The 23807-nt window shown below is 39.9% G+C and overlaps 1 protein-coding gene across 20 annotated transcripts in view; it reads left to right on the top strand.

Annotated features, from left to right (window-relative positions):
• The window catches only part of PDE1A (phosphodiesterase 1A), a 284525-nt gene that overhangs the window by 79569 nt on the left and 181149 nt on the right, over window positions 1–23807 (top strand). For 3 of the 20 annotated variants that reach the window (XM_065561945.1, XM_065561944.1, XM_042860656.2), the window contains exon 1: window positions 7742–8180. The exons of 15 other annotated variants lie outside the window; for them this stretch is intronic. In XM_065561945.1, the coding sequence (XP_065418017.1) occupies window positions 8128–8180 (53 nt within the window). In that variant the 5' untranslated portion in view covers window positions 7742–8127. Of the gene's footprint in view, window positions 1–7503; window positions 8181–23807 lie in introns of those variants that run through there. 2 more of the 20 variants (XM_065561938.1, XM_065561936.1) reach the window with 2 other exon arrangements.

Raw genomic sequence — 23807 nt, 5'->3', positions numbered from 1 at the left:
TTATGTAATTCTCCCATGTCACTTGCTATGGCATCACTGTGATATAACGGATTGTTTAATATCCTTTACCTGAAGTTCCTACTTCAGGCATAACTTCCCTCTCAATTACAGCCATGGGCTGAAAGATTTGGACCCTTGGTTAAGGATAATAATCTATGGACTTGATAAGACAAGTGATATAGGTGTTCCAGCTGGGAACTCCTGCCAAGTAGAGTGAGAACTGATGTGAAAGAGGACTCTCAACTTTGTTTAAAAGCGAGACCCTATAATTTGGTTTGGTGCTAGCGTCACTGATCTCTGAATCTGAATCCTTTCTGCACCAACAAATGTTGCTTATAGAACCAACAAGGCTCCTCCAAAGATTTTTCCTGAGCTGCTTTTTGCTTGTCTTCTATGTTAAGTCCCATAAGTGGTTTTCCCCTCTGAATACTGCTCGATGGAGGAATTCCTCCTGCCAGCCCCTTTTGCATGTTCTTCCAGATGCCATGGCACATGCTCCGGCTTCATTCTTAATGTATCCCCAATATTTCCATCTTCTTTTCTGGATAACTGTGGAGATAAGGGGTCATTGAACTTTCTGACGCATCTTGGCATTTTGTTATAATTTCATTCCATTTCTTACCTAGGGCTTTCCTGAGGTATTTGCTTTTGAAAGCCTCTTGATGTCTAGCTGTCCCTTTAGTGGATTTCCAGCTTTCTCATCACTATATTAAGATGGAAATAACAATTTAGTTGAAGATTTGTCGTTTAGTCTTTAAACTGTAGATTTTTCAGTAACCATAATCTTGTCTAAGATAGGCTACTGCCTTGCTAATTTGTGACATTATTTTCTTATGGACATCTCCATTGGCTTGCAAGTGACTACCAATGTACGTGAACTGACTCACATTTCTTTGCTTTCTAACTTAATGCTTGAGGTGGGAGTTCTTGGCGTTCTCATTTTTCGTAACTAACTTTGTTTTTTCATAGTGATTTAACCCAGTGGTTTTTTGTGATGCTGGACAGTCTTTTGGTCTTTGCTTGTCTGTCACACATCAGTCATGATCTGATCTGTTTTATTGTGTTTTGCCAAATGCACTGTAGAATGTTTTGTACTGTAGTTACCCTGAAAAGCTAGCCAGTTTTGCCTTAAATATGTGTTAGGACTGGCAGTGTTACTTAAATTTCCTTATTTACTAAAGGGAATACTGTAAATACTGAGTATCAGAGGGGTAGCCGTGTTAGTCTGAATCTGTAAAAAGCAACAGAGGGTCCTGTGGCACCTTTGAGACTAACAGAAGTACTGGGAGCATAAGCTTTCGTGGGTAAGAACCTCACTTTTTCAGATGCACTTGCATCTGAAGAAGTGAGGTTCTTACCCACGAAAGCTTATGCTCCCAGTACTTCTGTTAGTCTCAAAGGTGCCACAGGACCCTCTGTTGCTTTTGTAAATACTGAGGTAGCTATTTAGTTACCTATGAACCCAAATTGTACAAATACTTAGCTAGTATGGTGCTTAATATCTCAATCTAGCCCATCAAAAAGAGCTGGAGCAGCTCACAGCGGTAAACGCTATGCCCATTATTGTTGGTAGTAGCAGCTGGCTAGTTTTTCAAATGGTGACCACTGTAAAAGGGGCAGAAACTATGTACTGTGATTGCGGGACACCATACACAGTAGTAACACATCAATTTCTTCTCTTTAATTTTGCCTTCTTCCCTTTAGATTCATTAGCATTTGGCTGTTATTGAAAAGGTTATTTCTGTGCAATATGGCCGTTTCCCCCCTCTGTCATTAGATGAATAGTATGTGTCAATATTACCTCTGGGAGGGACCCTTAAATTCTTTGTTCTTTCAAAAATGGTATTACATAGTGATACTGTCATTTTATGTTGTAATCAGTATCTTTATTATTAGCATTATTTTAACTTCATATTCTGTAGCCTGTCTGTACTGAATCAAGGATATTTTCTGACCCTTTAACAAGATGACGTCATCTTTACTCCGAAGTTATAATGTTCAGTATACAGACATCATTATATGTCTGCATTTAGAAAGCATATGGCAAAACAATTATAATGTATTCCAGTAAAGACTGAAATTTTGTCCACCATGGCCAATAATAATATTGCACTGGCTCAGAGCCAGGAATGCCAAGTTTTGACTTGTGTATCCCAGAACTATTTTAGCATCCTAAATCCCAAAGGAATTTTCTCTTTCCCGCTGTCTCTCCCCTCCAACCCTTCCCTCCCCTTACTTTTCCTCACCACTAAAAATGCCAAGTATAAAATCCTAATGAAAACTGACAAAATCCTAATAAATAAAAATAAAGTAATGAAAATGTTCTTCAGAAAAGTTATTCACACTGACAAGTGACTGACTTCAATAGCCAATAGTCCATCTTCACTGGCGTCAGCAGGAGCATAAACTGTGCATATTTTACAGCGTATTGCCCTGGAATCTGGGCCACCGCTCCTCATTACCACATAATTGCAGCTAACTCTAACAGGCTTTTGGCACCCAACATACACCACCTTTCAATGGCCCTCGTGATCAGACAGGAACAAGATTGGGTCCTACAGCAAGTTGCAGGTGGGTTCCAAGGAAATGAATAGACTATCGTTATCCATTGTTGAGTACAGTGGTATGTAGTTAGTTTGAAGACAGACAAATATTGATTGGAAAAGAATGCTGTTCTGGTTCAAGATATCAAAAGATTTTCAGTGAGCTTTGCTCACTTGAAAGAATCTATAATGTATCATGATATAGACTGGCAAGAAACCACTGGGAGAAATTCTTATTCTTGCCTTGTTCAGGGTGGGTGGGTGGGTAGTAACAATGGTTGTAAAGTGTAGATGTGGCCCAGCTTTGAAGTGTGTTGATTGTAGTATTTGTTGTGTTCTCCAAGAAACTGCTTTAATCCATGACCTAGTACTTGATACGTTTTTCCTTATGGGTAAATTTTTCAAAAGGGTCTCTTTCCCACAGAAAGAAAGAAAAAAGTAAAAGGGACCTAGACTAAGTTGCCTAGACACCAAAAAATGTTACTGTGTCTTTTTGGCTAGTTGGTACTAGATACAATAGAACTTGGTTGTTTCTCACTGTCATTCCCAGCATGAATAACTTGAAATTCAGAGAGACACTGATGGTGCCTCTGTCTTTTGCCATGGCTGATTACAGTCAGTTTGAGTCCTGCTTGTCCCTGCACGTTGCAGTGCCTGTTAACACCAAGTTGTTTGACTCCAAAAACAAGCAATATATTGGTGGTGGGTGTGAGACATTTTCACTGTTAATTCAATCTTGAGCTCTAGCAGCCCTAGACTCCAGGAGAGGCAAAAGTGGCTGAAAGCTTGAACCTTGCATTTTTGTTAGAAAATGACATATTGTGGGCGTTGATTTAGCTTTTGAGTAGGTACATTTATCAAATTGACTGATAGACCACTTGGTCTATTACAATATATGTATTAAAATGTATCTAGCTTTCTCCCGGACCCACATTAGCAGCTAATTGCATTGTTTCCCCTGATCTCTGGATTTAAGGGAGCACTTTAAAAGGACTGCTGCATGCTCTCAGAACTTCTGCCCCCCATTAGGAAGGTTCATCCTTTCCCAGTTCATCCTGGGTAACTGGCCACCGTCAAACAGCATAATCATGGCCACTTGCCTTTTTCTCAGGCTGCTTCTGCACTTACAGGCTTCCTGATCATATAATAATGTGGTTTTCCTTGCTGGAGTAAATTTTCACCAGCTCTACACCTAAGAACTGGCTGAGCATGAGATAGGTTGGGATGGTAAATAGACTTTACTTGTGTATGCGCCTCTTCTAAAAAGAACTGAACCACAAAATTACAGGCATTCCTCTGACTGCCTATGCAGTCTGTTAAATAGATATAGTAGGTAAGACTGTAATATCACCATCTGGTGACTCTGGTTTTGGGCTCCAGGTCCCAGTCTCACCTTCCCACCCAAAGATTCTTGCCTTTGGCACTTGGGGATCCCAGGGAGCCACTTTGTCATTCCCCTCTCCTCCAGAGTATGGTAGATGATGACTTCCTGTTCCCCAAACAGCCCCACAGTTAGGATGATGGGGCAGGCTTGCAGAATGTCAGGTTCCTTCCACACAAGGTGGCAGCAAGGAGCTCACGAGGATGTAAAAGCCAAGTTCACAGGTCTCATTATGAAATAGTTGCACCAATTTTTGTGGAGCTTTGCTTTGAATATTTAGGCTTATGCAAATCTGAAACAAAAAACAAGAATAAAGGGTTTTGAAATCCCATAAACCAAAGCCGCTGTGCTCCTGTATGAGCAGGAAAGTCTTAGCAGGGAAATTAAATGTCTTACGTGATGGCTTTGATGTAAGCCTCGGCTCTGTCTGTGTGTCTGTGAGTGAGAATTGTATAATTCATATTTATGAAAGGTGAAAAAGAAAGCCAGATCTTAGACACCTTTACCACATATACTGCAATCGTAAGTAGTTTGCAAACTTTTCTATCCAGAGCCTGGATGAGTCACACCTATCTACCGTACTGCCTAGTTGCGCAAAGTTGGGGAGGTCATTAGGTTAAGTTTCAGAATGTCTTTTTCCATTTGCTAACATCAACACACAGAAATAAATTGAGGATGTCCTACACATGTGTGTACTTTGAGTACTATAAGCTTAATGCAAACATAGTAGAGCTGTTGGGTGATAAAACATCATGAATCCGATCTGTGGCTTGATGAATCCTATTGAGGAATATGGGTAGCTATAACTGAATTCCTAAAACATTTATGGACAGTAGTGCGATATAGCAAATGTCATGTTGAGTATGTGCACTTGGAATAAAATTTACCCTTGGCATGCAGGGCTAGCACAAAGTCCCCCATGTCACTTAAACTTTACAAGGGGGCTGTGCCAGAGGACAACCAGCTGCATGGCTATGCAACGTCAGTGCAGAAGGACCAGTTAGGTACAGTCTGGGGGATGTCTCGGAGCAGGCCAGCCGAGGGGCTATGGATCCTAATGTATCCCATGAGCCCAGCGCAACTAGCGAGGACAGGCTGTGACTACTATTCTAGCTCAAGTACAGCAAGGCAGCCCCATACGGTGACCCTAGATTGGGTAGGTGAGTTTCACCTCCCTAGCTCCTCCATATTTCCTTCCCCACATAGAAGTCGAATACTCAGGCTTTGTGCAGGTGGAGTGAATTTCACTCCCTGTGCACATGGCATATCCACCTACACATTTGCTAAAGGCTGTGCAAGGTACAGTACCGCTGATTGACTATTCTAATATTTTTTTCATTTACGTATTAAAGACTGACTTCCGCTATACACTGATTAAACAGAATCTGTGGCAAAGTACTGAAGTGAAAAATGAGATGGTATTCTCGTAATAAATCTCATTTAAATCTTTTCTATTTCAGACATGTGGGCTTTTTTTAAAGATGAGTGTAAAAATCCATTGCTATTGTTAATTATTCCAGAAAATAGACTTTAAAAAAATCTAATTCCAATTATATCTATTAGTGAACAATATGGGGAAGTTTTTAACACCTGTAAATTCCTATGGATGCTAAACAAAAACTATGACACTCAATGGATTAAAGCCCAAAATGTCAAATGCAGATGCTTCTAGTTAAGTAGCTAAATCCAAATTTTTGCATCTAATTATGTGGTAGTAGGTAGGTGAGGGAGTATAAAACCTAATGGATAGAGCTGGTCAGAAAATATTTCGGGGCTTTTCCCCTGTGGAAAATTTAGACTTTTCGGTGAAAAATAAAAAAAACTGAACATCTTTGTCAAAAACTTTGAAATGAAAACTGAAACAATTTGGAAATGTTACCAAGGTGCCTCATGTCCCCATTCTCCCCTATGGGTTTGGTTTCCTAGCAGGACTACATCTCTGATGATACACCACGGTCTCCTCTCTTGGTGAGGCTTTGGATTGCACAAAGGGAGTCCCTGTCTGTGATGAATCATGGGAGATGAGGTCATTGCATAGAGGAGAATGGTAACATGAGGCAGTTGAACTATAACTTCCATGAGGCATCAGAGTGGCATTTTCAAATTGAAACTTTTTGGGTTTTGGATATTCCTCTATTATTTTTATTGTATTTATTAATAATAACAATAATATTTATTATTTAATCCACCCACAAAGTTTAAATTTTCCATGGAAAGCAGACAGTTCTTATGAAAGATGTTTTTAAATCAAAATCTAAATTTTCTGTCAAATATTTTTGACACATTTTTTGGCCAACCTTACCTGAGGGATGCAGGTGGGAGTTGCTGAGCTTGGAGGATGACCCTGCCACTCTGGTGACAATCTATCCCTTCTCTGATCTCATTGAAGTTCCTCCACACATGTTGTTGGGGTTGGGGAATGAACTCATTTTGGCATAATTCTTTTCTAAGCCACACAGGCATTTCACAAGTAAATTATACTCATTCCATCTGAAATGAATCCCTCTCCATAATGTGACCCTGTCCCCGACAGGGTGGTCCAGGGCTATAGCTGTTGGGGGAGAATTTTAGGGAGCTGGATTTTAATGCAAAGTTACAGGGTGTCTAGTTGATCTCCGAGGATTCCATACGCCTCTCTACATCTGGGTCTAACTATAGGAGAAAATACTGCATTACGGTGAATGACTGGAAAGAGCCATCTGTATGATCTTTTTAGATGGCTGCAAGACTGACCAAGATCTCAGCAGATACTCTTAGGTTTTCTCCATATAAGAGAAATTTGCTGCTTAAATTATTCAGCTAACGCAGAAACAGAATCTTTCATAGTGAGGGGATCAGTTTCTGTGTGTTCCCCGGCCAACCCACCTCACACTACTGATCTGCTTTATAAACAAGAAATATCCAATCTAGGAGGAGATTTTCAAAGGCACTCATGGTAGCTAGGTGCCTAAATGCCATGAAAAGTCAATGGGAAATAAATCAATTATATGTATTGTTCTTTCATGGGAATTTTGCAGAATTCATAATTTTTAACATGCAACGTGTTTTTTTTTTTTAACCTAAACATTTTAAAAAAAATCTAGGACACATCTCGGCATGACTTATCCTGCTATTTGGTTGTGCTGCTGTATTTATGGCACCTTCCTGATTTAATTTGGTTTTGTTACATTGTATAATTTAATCATGTGTGATATCAATCTTAAGGTCACAAAAAATAAAATTACAATGGCTTTCTTTGTGGCCTCTTTACCATATCACTTACCCCAGTTTAATTGCATTACCACCGTTTAAGTTCCTCCTGATTTATGCTAGTTTGATGTCAGTCAGCTCCTAGCATCTTGTTTCATCTGTTTGAATCCTCTGAAGTCTTTTGGTACATACAGTGGTGGTGCATTAGTGTAGTCAACTGAACTCAGCATTCTTTCTTTTCCTCGCTCACGTAGGGAAGGTCTGGTTCTGTGTAGTAATGGTTCCACCAGCTGCAAACACCATACTCTGCTTCAGCCAATTGTAGGTTATTAGGTCACGAGTGCCAAAAATTATGAGTAGTGCTTCAATTTGCATAGTTATTATCCACACATCATTCAGAGTGAATAAAAGCCAGATTGTAAAATAATTACGATCTCTTGAAGTGGAGCCAGCCCCACAAACGAGATCCATCAGTCTTCATTAATTTGTATACAGTTCTTTTAGCAGAACAAACTTTCTGAAGGTACTCGCATGGGAATGTTGAGGCAGCTGCACAACTTTTATTTTGAAGAAAAAGTTGAGCCTCGGAACAGCGTGTTTGAGAGAGAGAGAGAGAGAGAGAGAGACTGCATTTAAGACTTTGACCAGCATGTGCAAGAAGTGTTCTCATGGCTGGAATACTCTAACACATTTTTACCTGGGTAACACTTGGCAAAGTTTCACATTTTCTTTCCACAGCTGAAAGGAATCCAGTACAATTCCCTGCTTCGATCAACTTGACTCCAGTGTTTTTGCATAGCCTGCATGGTTTGGTAGTGCACAGACGTGCCTGTCTTATGTGGCCTCTATGGCCCTTTTTTGCTCAACTGTCAGAGAGAGGGAGGGAGTCTTTCCCCAGCACCAAAAAATCATTCTGTGTGCTCTCTGCAGCACAGTAGCTAAGAACAAGTTTCCAGATTACTCGCTGGGTTTTTTGGAGTTATTTTCAGGAAGAAGTCATTCCCCCCCCTTTAAATGGATGATTGTGTTACAATCAAGAAAAAGCATCTCCAAAGACCTATTTTTAGGTAAGTGATGCTCTTGTTACATTGAACTGAAATGTTCCAGACTTTCCCCCTACATGCTTATTTATTAACTTAAGTTAATAAATATACAGAAACAAAGAAAATAGTTCAATGGATTGAGCCTCAAGTTTAACTTGGTGTGTCCCACTAAAACATTAGATGCTTTAGTAACTTGGAATTGTTCTTTCAGCTTATATTGAAACTTTGTGGAAGTTTTTTTTTTTTTTAACTTCATCAACTTTTTCAAGGTTTTTTTTTGAGATTTTCCTTGTGAAAGAGGCACGACACTTGAAAAACTTTTTTTATTTACTAAACCTCTGCAGTCTCTGAATGTTTTCTGAATTATTAAGCCTTTTAAATGCAGAACATTGTTCTTGCTTGGTTTGGCTGATTATGTCTGAATGGCAGAATTTTCATGCTGGAAATGAGACACCTTTTAGAGTGAAGTAGCTTGCTCACAGGGACTTAAAGCCAAGTTCTACATGTGATTAAACTATGCATTTTATAGCTACCTCATAGGAATAATTATTCAGATGGGGAAGGAGATAGATTAATGAATCAGAATTAGTTTTGTGTTTTGTGTGATCTTTTCTATGTATATTTTAATCTATGAAATATCCTGGTAATTTAGGAGATTGTTTTTATTTTATCTCTTTACTTTCTGATTTCTGGTATATTTAATTAGTTGTAAAGGTCCTTTGGTGTAGATCTGGCTAACATCATCATATACTCCAAAAATCCCCTATCTTCTTGACTCGTCTAGCTTGAAAGCTAGTGAACTGGCATGGGAATAGCATTTTTCTACTGCTTTGAACAGGGATTCATGGCTGTAAAAAGCAAATAAAGCTACAATAGTTCACGCTTTTGTTTATTACTACTGACACCCTAAAGACAGCTCTCAATCCTACTGGATGGAATATGATGACATCGATAGGGTATTGTAGCCAGAGTGTTGATATGCTAGATAAATATAAGATTATAGATGGCCCTATAGCATGTACAGGGTTGTAATTTAATGGTGTCATAAACTATGCAAATGCAATAATAATTGGTGTCTGAGCTTCAGAGGAAATTCAGACAAGTACTTGTACCAGGATTTTCTACTGTTGTTGTTTAAATATTGGGGGGAAGGAAGGGGATGGAATCTTTAGAATATGATACCAGCAGAAAATCAGAACATTCTAAGGCATTGTGTAAATTAAATAGCTGGAATATCACCCGTAAACTTGAATAACTTGGATTTTGTGGATTTGCCACACAATATTCATGATGACTAAAACTGAATATGTTGCATTTATTTGATCAAAGACAAATATTTTTAATGTAAAAAGGTTTTGACTGAAGATTAAACAATGTGTAATATTTTCTTAATGTGACACCTTTCCATTCAAATTAATAATTTCAGGCAAGTATATATCTGTTCATACATCTATAATTATTTTTAAGATGCTCAGTAATTATCCAATAAGCTTTGACAAATGTTGTCTAAAACACACATTCTTCACTCTCTTTTGAAGCAATTATAGTCATGGGTGAATGAGTATATTTTCCTGGTATGTTCAGAGCACTTCTGTGATGACTTTAATTGCTGCCAGAGATCAAAGCTGGTGTAGCTAAGTCAGAGACATATAGTTTACTGTAGCTACTTCATGGAATTTTTCCCAAAGCATCTTCTGGGAGTAAATGCTAAACGGACAGAGTATTTCTATTGATTACTTTTTACTTTTATTATTCAGTATTTCTACTCAAACCCATTCCCCCAAATTTGTTCTAAATGATGAACAGCTAATTGCTACTGCTGGCAACTTCAGGGCCGTAGAACTAAAAAACCCTAACATGGACGGCACCCTAAGATTTCACTGAGTAGCAATTATTTCTCAGTCACAGGAACTCTGTATATACTACAGAAATTTAAGTGTTCCCTCAGTCAAGACCAAACAGGAACAAAATCTCCTTGCAACATAAAAATCGGCATGTGCAGTAAATAAAGATGTTATCATATGAAATATTGTAGCTATGTTGGTCCCAGGATATTAGGAAGATAGGGTGGATGAGGTTATATCTTTTATTGGACCAACTTCTGTTGGTGAGAGAGAGAGACAAGCTTTCAAGCTACACAGAGCTCTTCTTCAGGTCTGGGAAAGGTACTAAGAGTGTCACAGCCAAATTCAAGATTTAGCAGATAGAATATGTGCTAACTACTTGTACTAAACTAAGGGACCATTCAAGCTGAAGTGGCCAGTTAAAACCCCTGTAGTCATAGTACAAAAAAGAGGGTTATTGGGTTACTGTTTGTTGTAATAAGCCATAAATTCAGTGCCTTTATAGAGACGATTTCTAGCAAAATTATAAATTTATTAAACTTTGGGTTTTTTTGTTGTGTTTATTTTCCTTCAAAATTTGGGAACCATTTGTCTTGTGAAACAAAGTACGTGTACACCAGAACTGTGACGTGTTAGACCATAGTTTTTAAAACAGGTATTTCAGTACAGATTAGATGGTTTTGGTTAGGTACAGACTATAAAGTTGGTAGCTTAATCATTCATTCAAAGACTTTCCCCCTCAAAACATGTTGATCTATCAGCCCCATTAATACAAAAATTGTATTATCTGGCTATGTTGTGTCTCTCATTTTTATCAGACACTTTAAAATACATACAAATCACCACTGTTGAAAGCTATAGTTGATCTTAACAAGTGCATATGAAACACTTTCCTTATTAACTAAAGTTGCATTCACAATGGATGTACAATTACATTAATGTTAAACAAGGCTGGACAAACCAGTTCTGCTAAAAATAAGAATAAAATTGAATATTTGCCCCCCAAATAACCTTCAGTCACTAATTCCTTATGACAAATAACACTCTGAGCAGGATAAGAGAGGAGAATTATATCTTCTAGAGGTCTTGATGCATCTTAAAGCCTACAAATAAATAGGAAATAGAATTTCAAGTTCATTTTCACACATTTGATACTAAAATGAGAGAGAGGCTGGTCTTGTGGTCCTCTCTAGCTGGGCCAGAAATGGAAAGTACCAAATATTTTTTATATATGTGCATGTGTGGGAGAGCTCTTTAAAAATTCCACACAGCTTTCGAGACCTAAGACATTCAGATAAGCCTCCAAAATTTTGCAGTCTTATCCAAACCAAATTTCCAAATATTTTGAGATTCACCTATCCCATAATATTAAAACAATTTGATAAACAGAACAAGGAATTTAAATAACAAAACTCATGGCTTGGATATGCATTATTTTTATACTAATATTCATTACAGGGACGTTCAGTATTTATTACTAAATCTGCTACATCTTGTGCATGTAGGGTGGGTGAATTACTTCAGGTAATAATCAAAATCAACTTTCCCAAGAAAAGCAGTTGGGTCCCCATAGCTGCAACTTTTAAAACTGGACTGGAAAAAAGCCTTATAAAATACATGTAGGGAATAAATTCAGTGCTGGCATGGGCATGGAGTAAATGACCTAATAGGTATTTTTATTCTCAAATTTCTGTCATTTTAATGAAAATATAAACCAACCCAAATTTTTGCTCAAAGCGTGCATTGAAGCTAATCCTTTCCCCAGTTGGAAACCATTTACCTTTTTTTTTTTTCTTCTTCTTCACGTGACTCTGGCTTTCCTGGTCCTGCCTGAGACTGGGAGCAGAAGGATCACAGTACCATGGGAGATATTGTTCCTTTGGTATCTCCATGCTTTCTGAAATAAATTCTTTCAAAGAAACTTTGATCTTGTGAGACTTCCAGAATAAAGGAGGTTGGGTAATAAATAAGAATTTGCATTTGATATATAGTACCTTAGATCCAAGGATTTAAGTGTGTTTTTAAAATACAAATGCTTTATCTTTACAACACTTCTCTCTCTACCCCAATGCCTCCCACACATACCCACATCCCAGAGAGCCTGACTAATACTATTCCAATTATACAGATGAGGAAACTGAAACACAGGGAGGTTCAGTGACAGAGGAAGTTGTGTCTGAGCTGGGACTAGAACCCATGTTTGCTGGTACCCATTTCAATACCTTAACTATAAACTCTGCTTTTCTCCCTAGAAAAGCATCAGTGCTTTGGATGTTTACTCTGAACTGAATGGCCTGAGCCTACAAACATCTAGTCTTTCTTCCACCAATAATTAGATAATATATTTTCCTACCGATGTATCTGATCAGGGTGCAATGGTGGGGATGAGTCTATGCAGAAGGTTTGGAAGTGTCCCAAAAGTTGGCTGCTTATCTGAAACTGATGATAAATTTTTGAGACTCGCTCCTCTTTCCTATGCATGGCTCCTCTTTACTGTTATCTTTTAGTAGTACTCATCTTCATCTCTTTGAATCCACAATCCACCTAATTTTAAAGACTCATTGCAGAGTAGCTTCCCAACTAGATCACATTTGCTGCTGACCTTAAATTTCTACCTAGTGGTCAGGGGACTTGAATTCAGCAGTTGGTCAGGATCCAGCAGACAAGCTGTCTACCAGGCAATGCAATTGGACGTTCAAAGGTGGGCAGTCTGTTAGAAAGCATTTCTCTGCTCCAATACACCACTTTCAGATACAGACGAGCCTCAAACTTTACAAAATTCTAAATGTTAATGCTATTTCAGGGCAGATAGCTTCCTTAACCATTGATGTATAAGCTCAGGAAAGACCATTATTTCTATGTAAAATACTTATATGGCTGTAGTATCAGAGCATTTGACAATCTTTAATGTAGTTCTCCACAAACACCCCTCTGAGGTGTGGAAGTGCTCTTATCCTCATTTTACAGAGTCTCTCTGTGCCTCACTTCCCTAGATGACAGACTCCAGGTCACACAAGAAGTCTGCAGTGGAGCAGGAACTTGACCCCAGGTCTCCCAAGTGCCAGGCTAGTGCCCGAATTACTGGGCCATGGTTCAAACCTGTAATCTTGACTTTGGCTTCAATACTTGAGACACCAGCAGAACTTAATCCTTTAGCCGCCTATTCTCGTCTGTCATGGTCAGAGATAGGCCAACACCAAAACCGTTTGTCTTTCCCCCCCCCCCCCCCAAAAAAAAAACCTCCCTCCAATTTTAGTATTTTGGATAAGAGCTAGCTGGATCCAAACCACTTCTGGCTTTGTAAAGAGAGACTATCCCACTTGATTAAGATTTTTAAACTGAAGAATAAAATATGTTTTGCGCATATTGGACCCCTTCATACCAGGATTTCAGAGCATCTTGCCAGTATTAATTCTCATGGTATGTTTGTGAGGTAGGTAAATACGTGTGAGGAAACTGAGGCAGGGGGGCTAATGGACTTGCCCAAGATAACACAGAGAATCAGTGATAGAATATAGAACTCCAGAGTGCCATGCTTTGCTAAGCCATGCTCTCCCCCAATATTCAAATCACCCTGTTTGCTTTTTTTATTACAATGGTCTTGTATCCACTCACAAGACTTTTCCTGGGTCGTATGTATAAGACAGAGGGACAGTCATTGAGTTGAATGGAATGCCATTGATGAACTGTTGACACACATGCTATACATAACCATCCTTGCTGGTAACTTACTTCTGTTTTACAGAGGATGAAAGGAATTCAGACCAATAATTTATCAGAGATAAGAAAATACTTCCCACTCACTGGCCTTCCATGAAAAGACAAAGCTTGCACTTAAAATGGCACTGATGGACAAACCAAACAACAAAAGCATTGGTGCAGTTGGTCTGATAGCATAAATTTTGTAATTGCATGAGATTGGACAAAATCTCAACAAGTTTGATTGAGAGCATGCAGTATGTCCTTTTTGTGGGACACTGAGAAAAAAAAATATTCTGCACATTTGGTTCTGCTTCAATAATGCTAATAGTGCAGGGAAAGTTCAAAGATAAGAATGGAGCAGCTAGGTTACCTATCCCTAGCTTCTAGCAGCTTTTTAGATATTACACCTCTACCCCGATATAACGCGACCTGATATAACATGAATTCTGATATAACGCGGTAAAGCAGTGCTCTGGGGGGGTTGGCGGGGCTGCGCACTCTGGCGGATCAAAGCAAGTTCGATATAACACGGTTTCACCTATAACACGGTAAGTTTTTTTGGCTCCCGAGGACAGCGTTATATCGGGGTAGAGGTGTAGTTGCAATATAGATGGTGGATTATGTTCATGTGTATACCAGTAGCTTTGGGTGTATGTCAGTCTATGTCTTGCACATGGAATTTGCAGGCACAGATTAGGCATGTATTTTATACTAAGTGAATGTAATTTTGAAGTTAAGGTGGTAATATTCCAAAATAAATGGATGAGTCTTAATTTTTCACTTGTAAATAGTGATTCCTCATTAGAGATACTAAATGGCTTGGCATGCAGTCAAATAACAGCCACATGAGGTAGACTTTAAGATGCCCAGCCCTTTGAAATTTACCTATGGAAAAAATTTCATATAGTAGAGGCAATAAAGCATTTCTTTAAAAAAAGGAAAAAGAAAAGACCCTTATGATTATTCTTGTCAAAGCCAATTTTCTGAAGTGTTTACCTTTTAAAATCTGATTATATACAGTTTGTGCCCTGGATACCTGCTCTGCCAGACAACCCCATTCTATTCTATAAGGCAACATCACATAATGCAATTTGACTGGTCAGATCTTAATGTCTCAGCTTTCGTTTTCAAAAACACAGCATGTTTCCTCAGCCAATATAACGATGTATGAACAACAAACTATTTTTTAAACAAAATGATTTACTGCTATTGGTAATAATAATAACTACTTGATATGAAACTCTCCATAGATTAAACACAGGTAGCCTCAACATAGCCCGTCAACTGGTGTAAACTGTGTAGCTCCATTGATTTCCATGAAGCTGTGCTAATTGACATTAGCAGAGTATCTGACTCAGAGACCCTCGCCCAAAGGATTCCACTAGGGCTGGCTAGAGCCCCATTGTCAGTGAGAGGAGATTTTCAAAAGCACAGATGGGAATTAGATGCCTAACCTGGGGGTTGGGCACCTAGCTGCCCTTTGTGTGTGCCTTTCAAAATCTCCCCATATGGCTATTGTTTTGGTCAAGCGCGCACTCTTTTTTCTGGATGGAAACTCGCACAGAAGCCAGCTCAAGCCCTTTGTCATATTTGTTACTTGTATCGCGGTGATGCCTATAGGGCCTCATCTGTAAGCAGAAGCCCTGTTGTGCTTTGGACTGAGGGATTTTTTCCAGAGAGTACCAGGGACAGACAGACATGGGGACATCATCCTGAAAGCAGGAGAAAATCAAAGAGGGTTAGAAAGGGAGCTGATTTTTCCAGCTACAGGGCCAGGCACAGCAATGTCTTGTCTGTGGCTTCTGCAGGTGGAATTACCTGCTTGTAGTCTTGTTGTTTCTGTCACCTCTGCTCTGTGTAAATAGGAATTGTGTACATATTATAAACAAATTAATTAGATTAGGAAATAGCTGGAGTCTCTAACTTCTCTTCCCAGTTCAAATACCCAGTCCAAATCCCCCAAAGCTGCCAAAAGAACAAGAAAACTCTGAGTTTAGCAGGCTCATTATTTTGCAGAATCCTGCCTGGGTATTTTCATGAGTAGCTAAAATCAGCTTCAAAAATTGGGTACCAAACCTCTCTGCTGTTCCAGGGTGGAAGCTAATCAATGGGGATTTTTACCTCAGCCATGTGTAGGTAGGCAATTCCACTAAAGCCGTACACTGAGGTGACAGTTATATCCTCCAGATTTCTGTACAGTTTTTGGTTTTTAGAAAATATTTATAGTGTTGCAATTTATAAGCTAATAAAGTAGCTTTTGGTTTGTTTCACTTAACTGCACTGTAATAAACTATAGAGACTGCATGCTTTCTTTCAGACCGTATTTGTTGGCAAAGTCTTTCCTTTTCCCCCTTAAACAATATACTAAAATTTATTTTCTAGCAAAAAATAACTCTCCTTTCAAGCCAGCGATGTAATGCCCTTACATGGCTCTTTGCTGTTTCTTGAAGCTCAAAATACTCAACAGTTTTACTACAGGCAAGTGTACCCACCCATGTGGGAAAGCATGAATGCTCAATCTTATTTATTAAAATTGTTCTATTTGTGGGTCAAGATCTCTAGTTCCCTGTGGCTCCAGTTCAGAACAGTACTTAAGCATGTGCTAAATAGGGATGCTTTCCTGAATCAGGACCTATTGGTTTGTTAATATTTGTCAGGAGTATACCAAGAGTTGGCACCTTTTTAATCAAAAGTCCGTGGAAAAGATGCCAAATCAGAGTCCTATAAAGTGGTTGACAATAACAAGGAAGCAATTCACTTATGTATGGTGGCTTTATCATGTCACATGATATTTTCCCATTATTAGAATATAATATTGAAGTGGGCTGATGTCAAAATATTTTCTTGTGTAAATAACTATTCATCTCACAGAACATCTCTTTAGCTAACTTCTAACCTAGGGTAAATGCATCAGTACCACCCTACCCACTCAGGAAGAACATCATTTAAAGAGCCGAGGTAGTCAAAATGGAATCATTTACTGTTTAAGTAAACAGCCTAGAAAAGGAAAAGATTTTAGAGCAATTCAGAGAGTGCTTGTTAAAATGGGTTATTTATCCTCTTCACTTAAACAGTTGTCTTCAAATGTGTCCAAACTGTTATCCTCCTCATCCTCACAGTATGTCATTAATAAGTAGATGTGCTACAGATTTAACAGGTTCATATGGAATTATGTACTGTAACTAATACAAATGTACATTATCTGCCATTATTGCTAGTGATCAGTTAGTTGCTAACTGTACATGAATGTAGTACATTCACTTAACAAAGTGATTATTTATTCCCTGGGATCTAGAAGCACCCTTTGCTTCTAGTCCTGAGTGTACGTGCACTGCTTCAGAAATCACAACTTGTGCTCCTTGCTTTAATGGGAAACTATTTTACTGCAGCCTTTTACAGGGCACATCTTACTCCACATCTTGCACCGCCTCAGCTCTGCTGACCAGTGTGTTGGGTGGGGTGGAGCTTAAGGCTCCTGGGAACCTGCTTGCTCATGGTGGGGAGTAGTGACCCCAAGAAGATTGTGCAGGGTATAAGGTGGGGGTTCACAGTCCCTTATGCTCCTGTGTGAGTACAACAGGATCACTGATATCTGAACCCAAAGTTATTGAGCAGCGTATTGTTTAACACTTAATTTTTAAAATGACATTTCATTAAATGGTTACTTCAGAAGGCAGGAAAGGTGAGGAGACTAACCTGGGGAGTCTTCATGGAAGAAGTGGGTTATGGGAAGAAGTTGAAAGAGGAGGGAGAGAAACATCTCCATGCACAGGGGCAGCATGAAAAGAAAGGTGTGAAGATAAGACTGGGAGAAGAATGTGGCGGGAGCAAAAGGAAAGAGGTCTGTGAGCAGTATAGAGAGCCAGATGGGGTGGGGCAGTAGAAGGAAAGGAAAGTCGAGATGCAGGTGGCAGCAAGATGATGATGGTTGTAGAAGGTGAGGCTGAATGTGCTGGTTATGTGGGAACAGAGTTTAGGAGTGAGATGGAGAAAATGGGTTTGAAAATAGCACTGAGGCTGTGAGCCTAGGAGAAGAGGCGAAGATTGGAGTCATTGGCCGAGCGAAGCAAGGCCCTGCACTCAACTTGATGGCATTTCTCTGTTTGTCTTCATGTAGTGTGGACAACTGAAAACTTAATCTGATCAATTTTAAAACACAAGGGAATGTCTGAGGCCTCAATGGGCAGAACTCTGTCACCAAAATCACTAATCAGAAAACCGGAAGGGAGACGTGAAGGACACATGGAGCCTTCCTGCACAAGAACCCATTTCAACTCTACCCATTGTCCCACTTGAGTTTAAAATGTTAATGCCCCGAATGACTCATCTCCCAGTCAGCAAGACAATAAATACTTTAACAAGTTACAAATTATATAATTTTAACAGTTTACATATTTAGATATGTCCCTGAAATAGAAGGAAATGGAAGGGTAGCACATAGGGAACATGTATAACATGCCTTAGCAATTAAAAAAATATTCCTTGCTCTCCCTCCTGAGAGATGCCTAACAGTTGTGGGGTGGGTTGTCAGCCAGAAGGGGAAACTAGATGGAGAGGAGAGGGAATGAAACTTTATTCATTCATCTCTACTAGCATCCCTCGCTTCCCAAAAACCTACATGCTGAAAGGGCACCAGCTTTCTGCCCAAGCCTTCCAATCCAGGGCAAGACAGGGTCTTTGAAGGGGGAAGAATTGGGGAGACTGGTATGGGGGAGGTGAGAATGGGGGATACAGAGACCCTTACATAGGGAAGAGAGGGGGAATGAAAACACACACAGAGCCCCGGCATGGGGGATGAGAATGGGGGATCCTGGCATGGGTGGGTATGCAGAGCCTTAGGTCTGAAGGAGGGTACTGGGGACATTGTAGGGAGTCCCTGAACTAGAGCAGGTTTGGGGAAGATGGCACACCAGAATCTTGTGCTGGGAATAGAGGAATGGAAGGAGCCCATTGTGAGTGCAATGAGCTTGGGCTCCAGAAGCAGTGAAGTGTGTGAGTCTCTAGTGAATAATGATAGAGAAGGAAGGAGAATAATTTTTGTTTCCGATAGACTGAACTTGAAACGCTGATGGGATATGCAGAAGGAGATGTCTAAGAGAGCTGGAGATGTGAGGTTGGTCAAAGGGACAGAGATAAGGAGTTGAGAGGTTGATTTGGCAGTCAGTGGCAGAAAAATGATAGGTAAACCCATGAAAGCAGAGGAGGTTACACAAAGGGGGGGGAGGGGATTAGACAGAGGACAAGGACAGAACTTTTGAGGTTTATCAGTAGAAATGAGGGGGAAGAGAGGATGAGGATTTTCCAAATGAGAGATGGACGGTGAATGGGAGTTTTGGAGAGAGCAGCTCCGGATCCTGTGCTGGAGATAAAAGGATTTTGTGAGTTGTGTGTTGCATTTGGTCTGTGTGTTTTCAGCGAGTGCCATGTGGCTGGGCTTTTGGGCCCCCGAGCAGGCCAAGAGAGAGGTGTCTTGTAAGGTTGTGTCTCTGTGGAGACCATATGACTGGGACTCTTAGGCCTGTGATCAGCCCTGTAACTCCATTGATTTCAAGTCCCGATTCTCACAACTGTGAGATCAGAATCAAGTTTTATAAGAATAGAAATGTGCTTTGACTCAGTAAGGAGGCCCTTAGAAACATAGTCAGGGCAGCTTTAGTGGAAGGCAGTCCATAGGAGATCCCAGTGAGAGGAGGCAGAGGAAGTCTGGATAGTGAGGGCAGATGGCATGCTCAAGTATTTTGTAGGAAAGGAAAGACAGGGCAGTAATTGAAATATGTGGGTCCAAGGCAATGCCATTAAGAAGACCGAATATAAGAGTATGTTTGTTCTGTACAGAGATTGAAAGGAGATAGATGCAAGAGCAGTTAAAGACATGTGAAGGAGGGAATATCATAATTTGCTTTTCTATCTTAAAACTATTTAGGTATATTGACACAGTTGTCCAAATGTTCGTATACAACTCCTTAATCATGCCAGGGTAAAGTGAACAAATAGATTTTCAGTTATTTTTGTGAGGAAAAACTGATTTAAATGAAATGGTGTCTAAATTAAATTACTTTCTTTTACCTTTACCTAAACCCAAGAACTGATCTGATTTCAGTTCAGAAAGTAGACATGGGAAGAGAAGCGGCTAAGTGAGAATAGATGGGCATGCAGTGATTCACACTAGATTTGTTTACATTGCTAAAGTTCATTCTTTAGTTCAAATCTGAGCATCTCCATTGAAAGTTTAAAGAAACTTTTTAGGATTATTTTATGCATACCTATAATTTTAAAAATTTTCTCATGAAATTGACCGAAAATATGCCATTTCCTCAGGAATAATTAATATCCGAATACACACAAAATCGGTTTTTCCAGACAATTTTGCCTGTCATATTTTATCTGGTTCAAATCAAGCTGTCAGTACCAGTGATGGTAGTTAATTAAAATAGGAACTAGGTTTAGCATTAGGAGACACAGACAGGACTGGTCACACAGGCTGGAAAGCAGCCAGCCCTGATGCAGGTCAGTGGTCCAGACTGGGAGGGTCCCTCACAAAAAGGCCAGGTTATGCCTCAGTTGGAGGTAAAAAGAAGGCAAAGTACAAGTGCTGCTGCTCATCAAAAAAAGTGGAGGTAAGATACAGCTGCCCAGGCACCGTTAGTTGTTTTTCATGAGGGAAGGAGAGAGTGAGGGATCAGAGCAGATGGCGCTTGCAAGAGGGATTGTGTATGGCAGCTGTAGGCTGTCCTACACAATGCCTGCACCATGAGAATTTTCCTCTGGCCTCCTGCAGTGGGAAAGTCCCTTCTCTTATATTTTTGAATGCAGTCAGGGTTTTAGATCCCTTAAGTCATAGGGGTCCTGTGACCATGGGCTTCACAGACCCCAAAGTCCATCTTTCTCCCCCTGCTGGCTTCTATCTCCTTAAATTTCTTTGGAGCAGAAGATGACCCCACAGACCTCCATGCAATAGGATCACACTAGATCCATTGTGATCTGGGTACTATCTCCTGAGTAGATTGCAGGATTTGCTCTTAATACCTTTGGAAATTTTACAGTATGTATGGCAGCAGTATGCAAGCATGGTATGTCTAGAATCTAGAAGTCAGTGGTATGGATATGGTTCAGCCTCAACACTGAATTTCAAATACTTGTTTCAGTTTTCTTTCCTGGACTCAATGTTTCAATGTACTTTGTGTATATGAAATGTTTGGCTGAACCTTAAAGAACTCATCAGATAAGGTCATTAAATTCATTTGCAAGCCAGGAGGGAATAACAAAGAGAGATCCAAGCCAACGTTCTATTTAGCACTGAATGCTATGGAAATCTTGAGCTCTCTCTTGAAATGCTGTTTAATTTTCCATTAAAGCAGTTCATGCTCACAAATGTACATTTTTTATTCTCAAATATTTCTCCTTTTATGTACATTATAAAACCTAATAATGGAAAAAATGACACAAGCTGTCTAGTCACCTAAGAATGGGAACCATATTAAATGTACTTTTTTTAAGCAAGTAAAGATAGACATAGAAAACTGCTGTTTAAAAGGAATTTAAATGCTACTAAGCATTTTAATATGAATATGGTGCCTGTGAAGAAATACTGACAGTTACCAAGAAAATGTGCAGAGTCAATAAAGAGACCAGGAAACTGCTTGCAGAAAGCTTTGTGACTGTTGTAACAATACAATAATATTTACTTAGTTCTGCTCTTGAGTATAATTTAGAATTCATCCAAAAGCTGTGAATTTAAATAATTTGATCATGATAGACAACTGTATATGCTAAGGCTGACATTTAATACCAGATCTAGCTGGTGTGACCTTTGTTATAGCAGGATTAATGAATATTAAAGAGGTGTCTGTCTTCTTTTATGTGATTTGAAATCAACATAGGTCTGATTTTCTAAGCTAAGTTGCTAGTATGCAAAAATAGTATTAAAGGAATAGAATCTCTTTAATTCATAGTTATGCTGTGCATTGGAAATATAGGTGCACTGGAAATATCATGATTTGATTTAGTGGCCTGCTGTGGTAATCTTACTGAATTCAGAGGCTGAGAACCAGAATTTCAGCATTTGTAGGAAGAGGTGAAAAACAAGAACAACAGCAGCAAAAGGTTTTGAAATTCCAGACATTTAACATTTATTGCTTTAACAAGATGCAAATGTTACACATAGAAAGAAAAATATTTTCCATTACTTCATTGTACACTTTTGAAATTTAGTATATTCCGTGAATAAGTGAGGAATATTGGGATACATGAATGCAAAGAGGAGCTGCAGTCATGACAAAATGATTTGTTGATTATATATTTGTACAAGCAGGGCCGGCTCCAGGCACCAGTGTAGCAAGCTGGTGCTTGGGACGGCACATGGAAGGGGGCGGCACATCCGGCTCTTCGGGGGCAATTCAGCGGCGGGTCCCTCGGTCCTTCTAGCGGGAAGGACCTGCTGCCGAATTGCCATTGAAGAATGGAGCGGCAACAGTAGAGTGGCGGTGGAAGTGCCGCAGATCGCAATAGTGGCTTTTTTTTTTTTTTTTGGGGCTGCTTGGGCCGGCCCTGTGTACAAGTGATATTCCTTCTAGAATAAACCATCACCGAATATTGCCATGTGACTTCTTCAGAATGGATACTTATAAATCATTTTAAAAGGCCTTTAGTAAAGTTATTAGTTTTGTAGCTTATTACAGTATAACAAACAAGTATCTGACATTTAATGTTATGAGTTATTCCTGCTATGCTAGCATCTAGAGGGGCCTCAATCAGAATTGAAGCCTTACCCTGCTAAGTGCTCTACAAACACAGAATAAAAGATACCTGGCCCAAAGAGCTTCCAATCTAAGAAATCTTGATTGGAGGAGAGGGACTCAAGGCGGTGGTTATAGACAGCTTGTTCAGTGGGTTGGGAGGGGAAGGGAGAGGTTAGTCAGTAGATGGAAATACAGGGGGATTCAAAGCTGGGTGTTCTTAGAATGGGGAAGGCAATAGTCTACTTGTATTATGATGGGAAGGAGCCTGAGGAGTGTGAAAGGTTAATGAATGTGAAGAAGGCATTGAGTTGTGGCCAGGACGATCACAAGGTGGGAGGGGGTTAGGTTGCTGTGGCAAGTGTCGAGGGTGGAGGAGGAAAGGAGGCAAGAACTTTCAATGAGACAGGAAAAGGGAGAAGAGAGAGTGATGAGTGGCGAATGAGAGTGATTTGTGGAGGGGAAAGGTTGGCAATATCCTGCTCATGGAGGGCACCGGGGAAGGATTTTTGGAGGGAGTCAAAAGGAGTGAATAAACTGCTGGGACTGTGGTGTGGGATTCAAAAGGAATGGATAAGTAGTGCTTGATGAAGAGGATGGCAGAACAGATGAAGGAGAAAATCATTTGGTAGTGTAAGAAATCTGTTTTGGTCATGGAGTCTTTTTTTTGAGAGGCGCTCAGATTGTCTTGCAAGAGCAAAGGAAATGGATGCTGGGGGGAGGGGTGAACTGAGGTTGTGGGGGTAGACATTGCTGTGGGAGAGAGGGGCAAAAGAGTCCGGCATGATTTGGACAGTGGAGTGGAGTGAGTAGACAACTTAGTTGAGTGGGGGGGAAAGCATGGAAGAGGAGGTTGAGAGTGGCAGAGAAGTCAGGGACATAGATTGACGATCACAAAAGTGCTTGGTGGAAAAGACAGACAGGTAGTGCTGTAGGACTGAGGAAACTGGTATTGGGAGACTTTTGAGTATTTAGTGAAGGCAAGGTCAAGAAAGTGGTCATTTTGGTGGGTTGAAGAGTGAACTCGGTATTGATGGTTAAGTGGGCAGATGAGGATGAAGAAGCAGGAGACTAAGCAGTCAGATGGAGTATCACTATAGAAACTGAAGTTGATGTTGATTGGGGAAAGCTAGGAGTCAAAATCAGATGGGAAGGTGGTTGGGAAGGATGAGGAGGGCAGAGATGATGGCTACATGGATGGGAAGAGTTTGGTGCAGTGTTGTTCAGAGGAGAAAAGAGCTAGAAGAGGAAAATGGTATGAGCTGGAGAGGATAGGTCCACAGGCGTGGAGGTGGTGACAAGGAAAGATGAAGGGGTGGTTGTGATCATGGTGGAAAGGTAAACCAAGTGTTTGGGTAAACTGACACATT

This window comes from Chrysemys picta, chromosome 11 (genome assembly GCF_011386835.1).
Source record: "Chrysemys picta bellii isolate R12L10 chromosome 11, ASM1138683v2, whole genome shotgun sequence".
Taxonomy (NCBI): Eukaryota; Metazoa; Chordata; order Testudines; family Emydidae; genus Chrysemys; species Chrysemys picta.
Note: the sequence above shows the minus strand (reverse complement) of the source record. Positions and strands in the feature narration are given on the sequence as shown.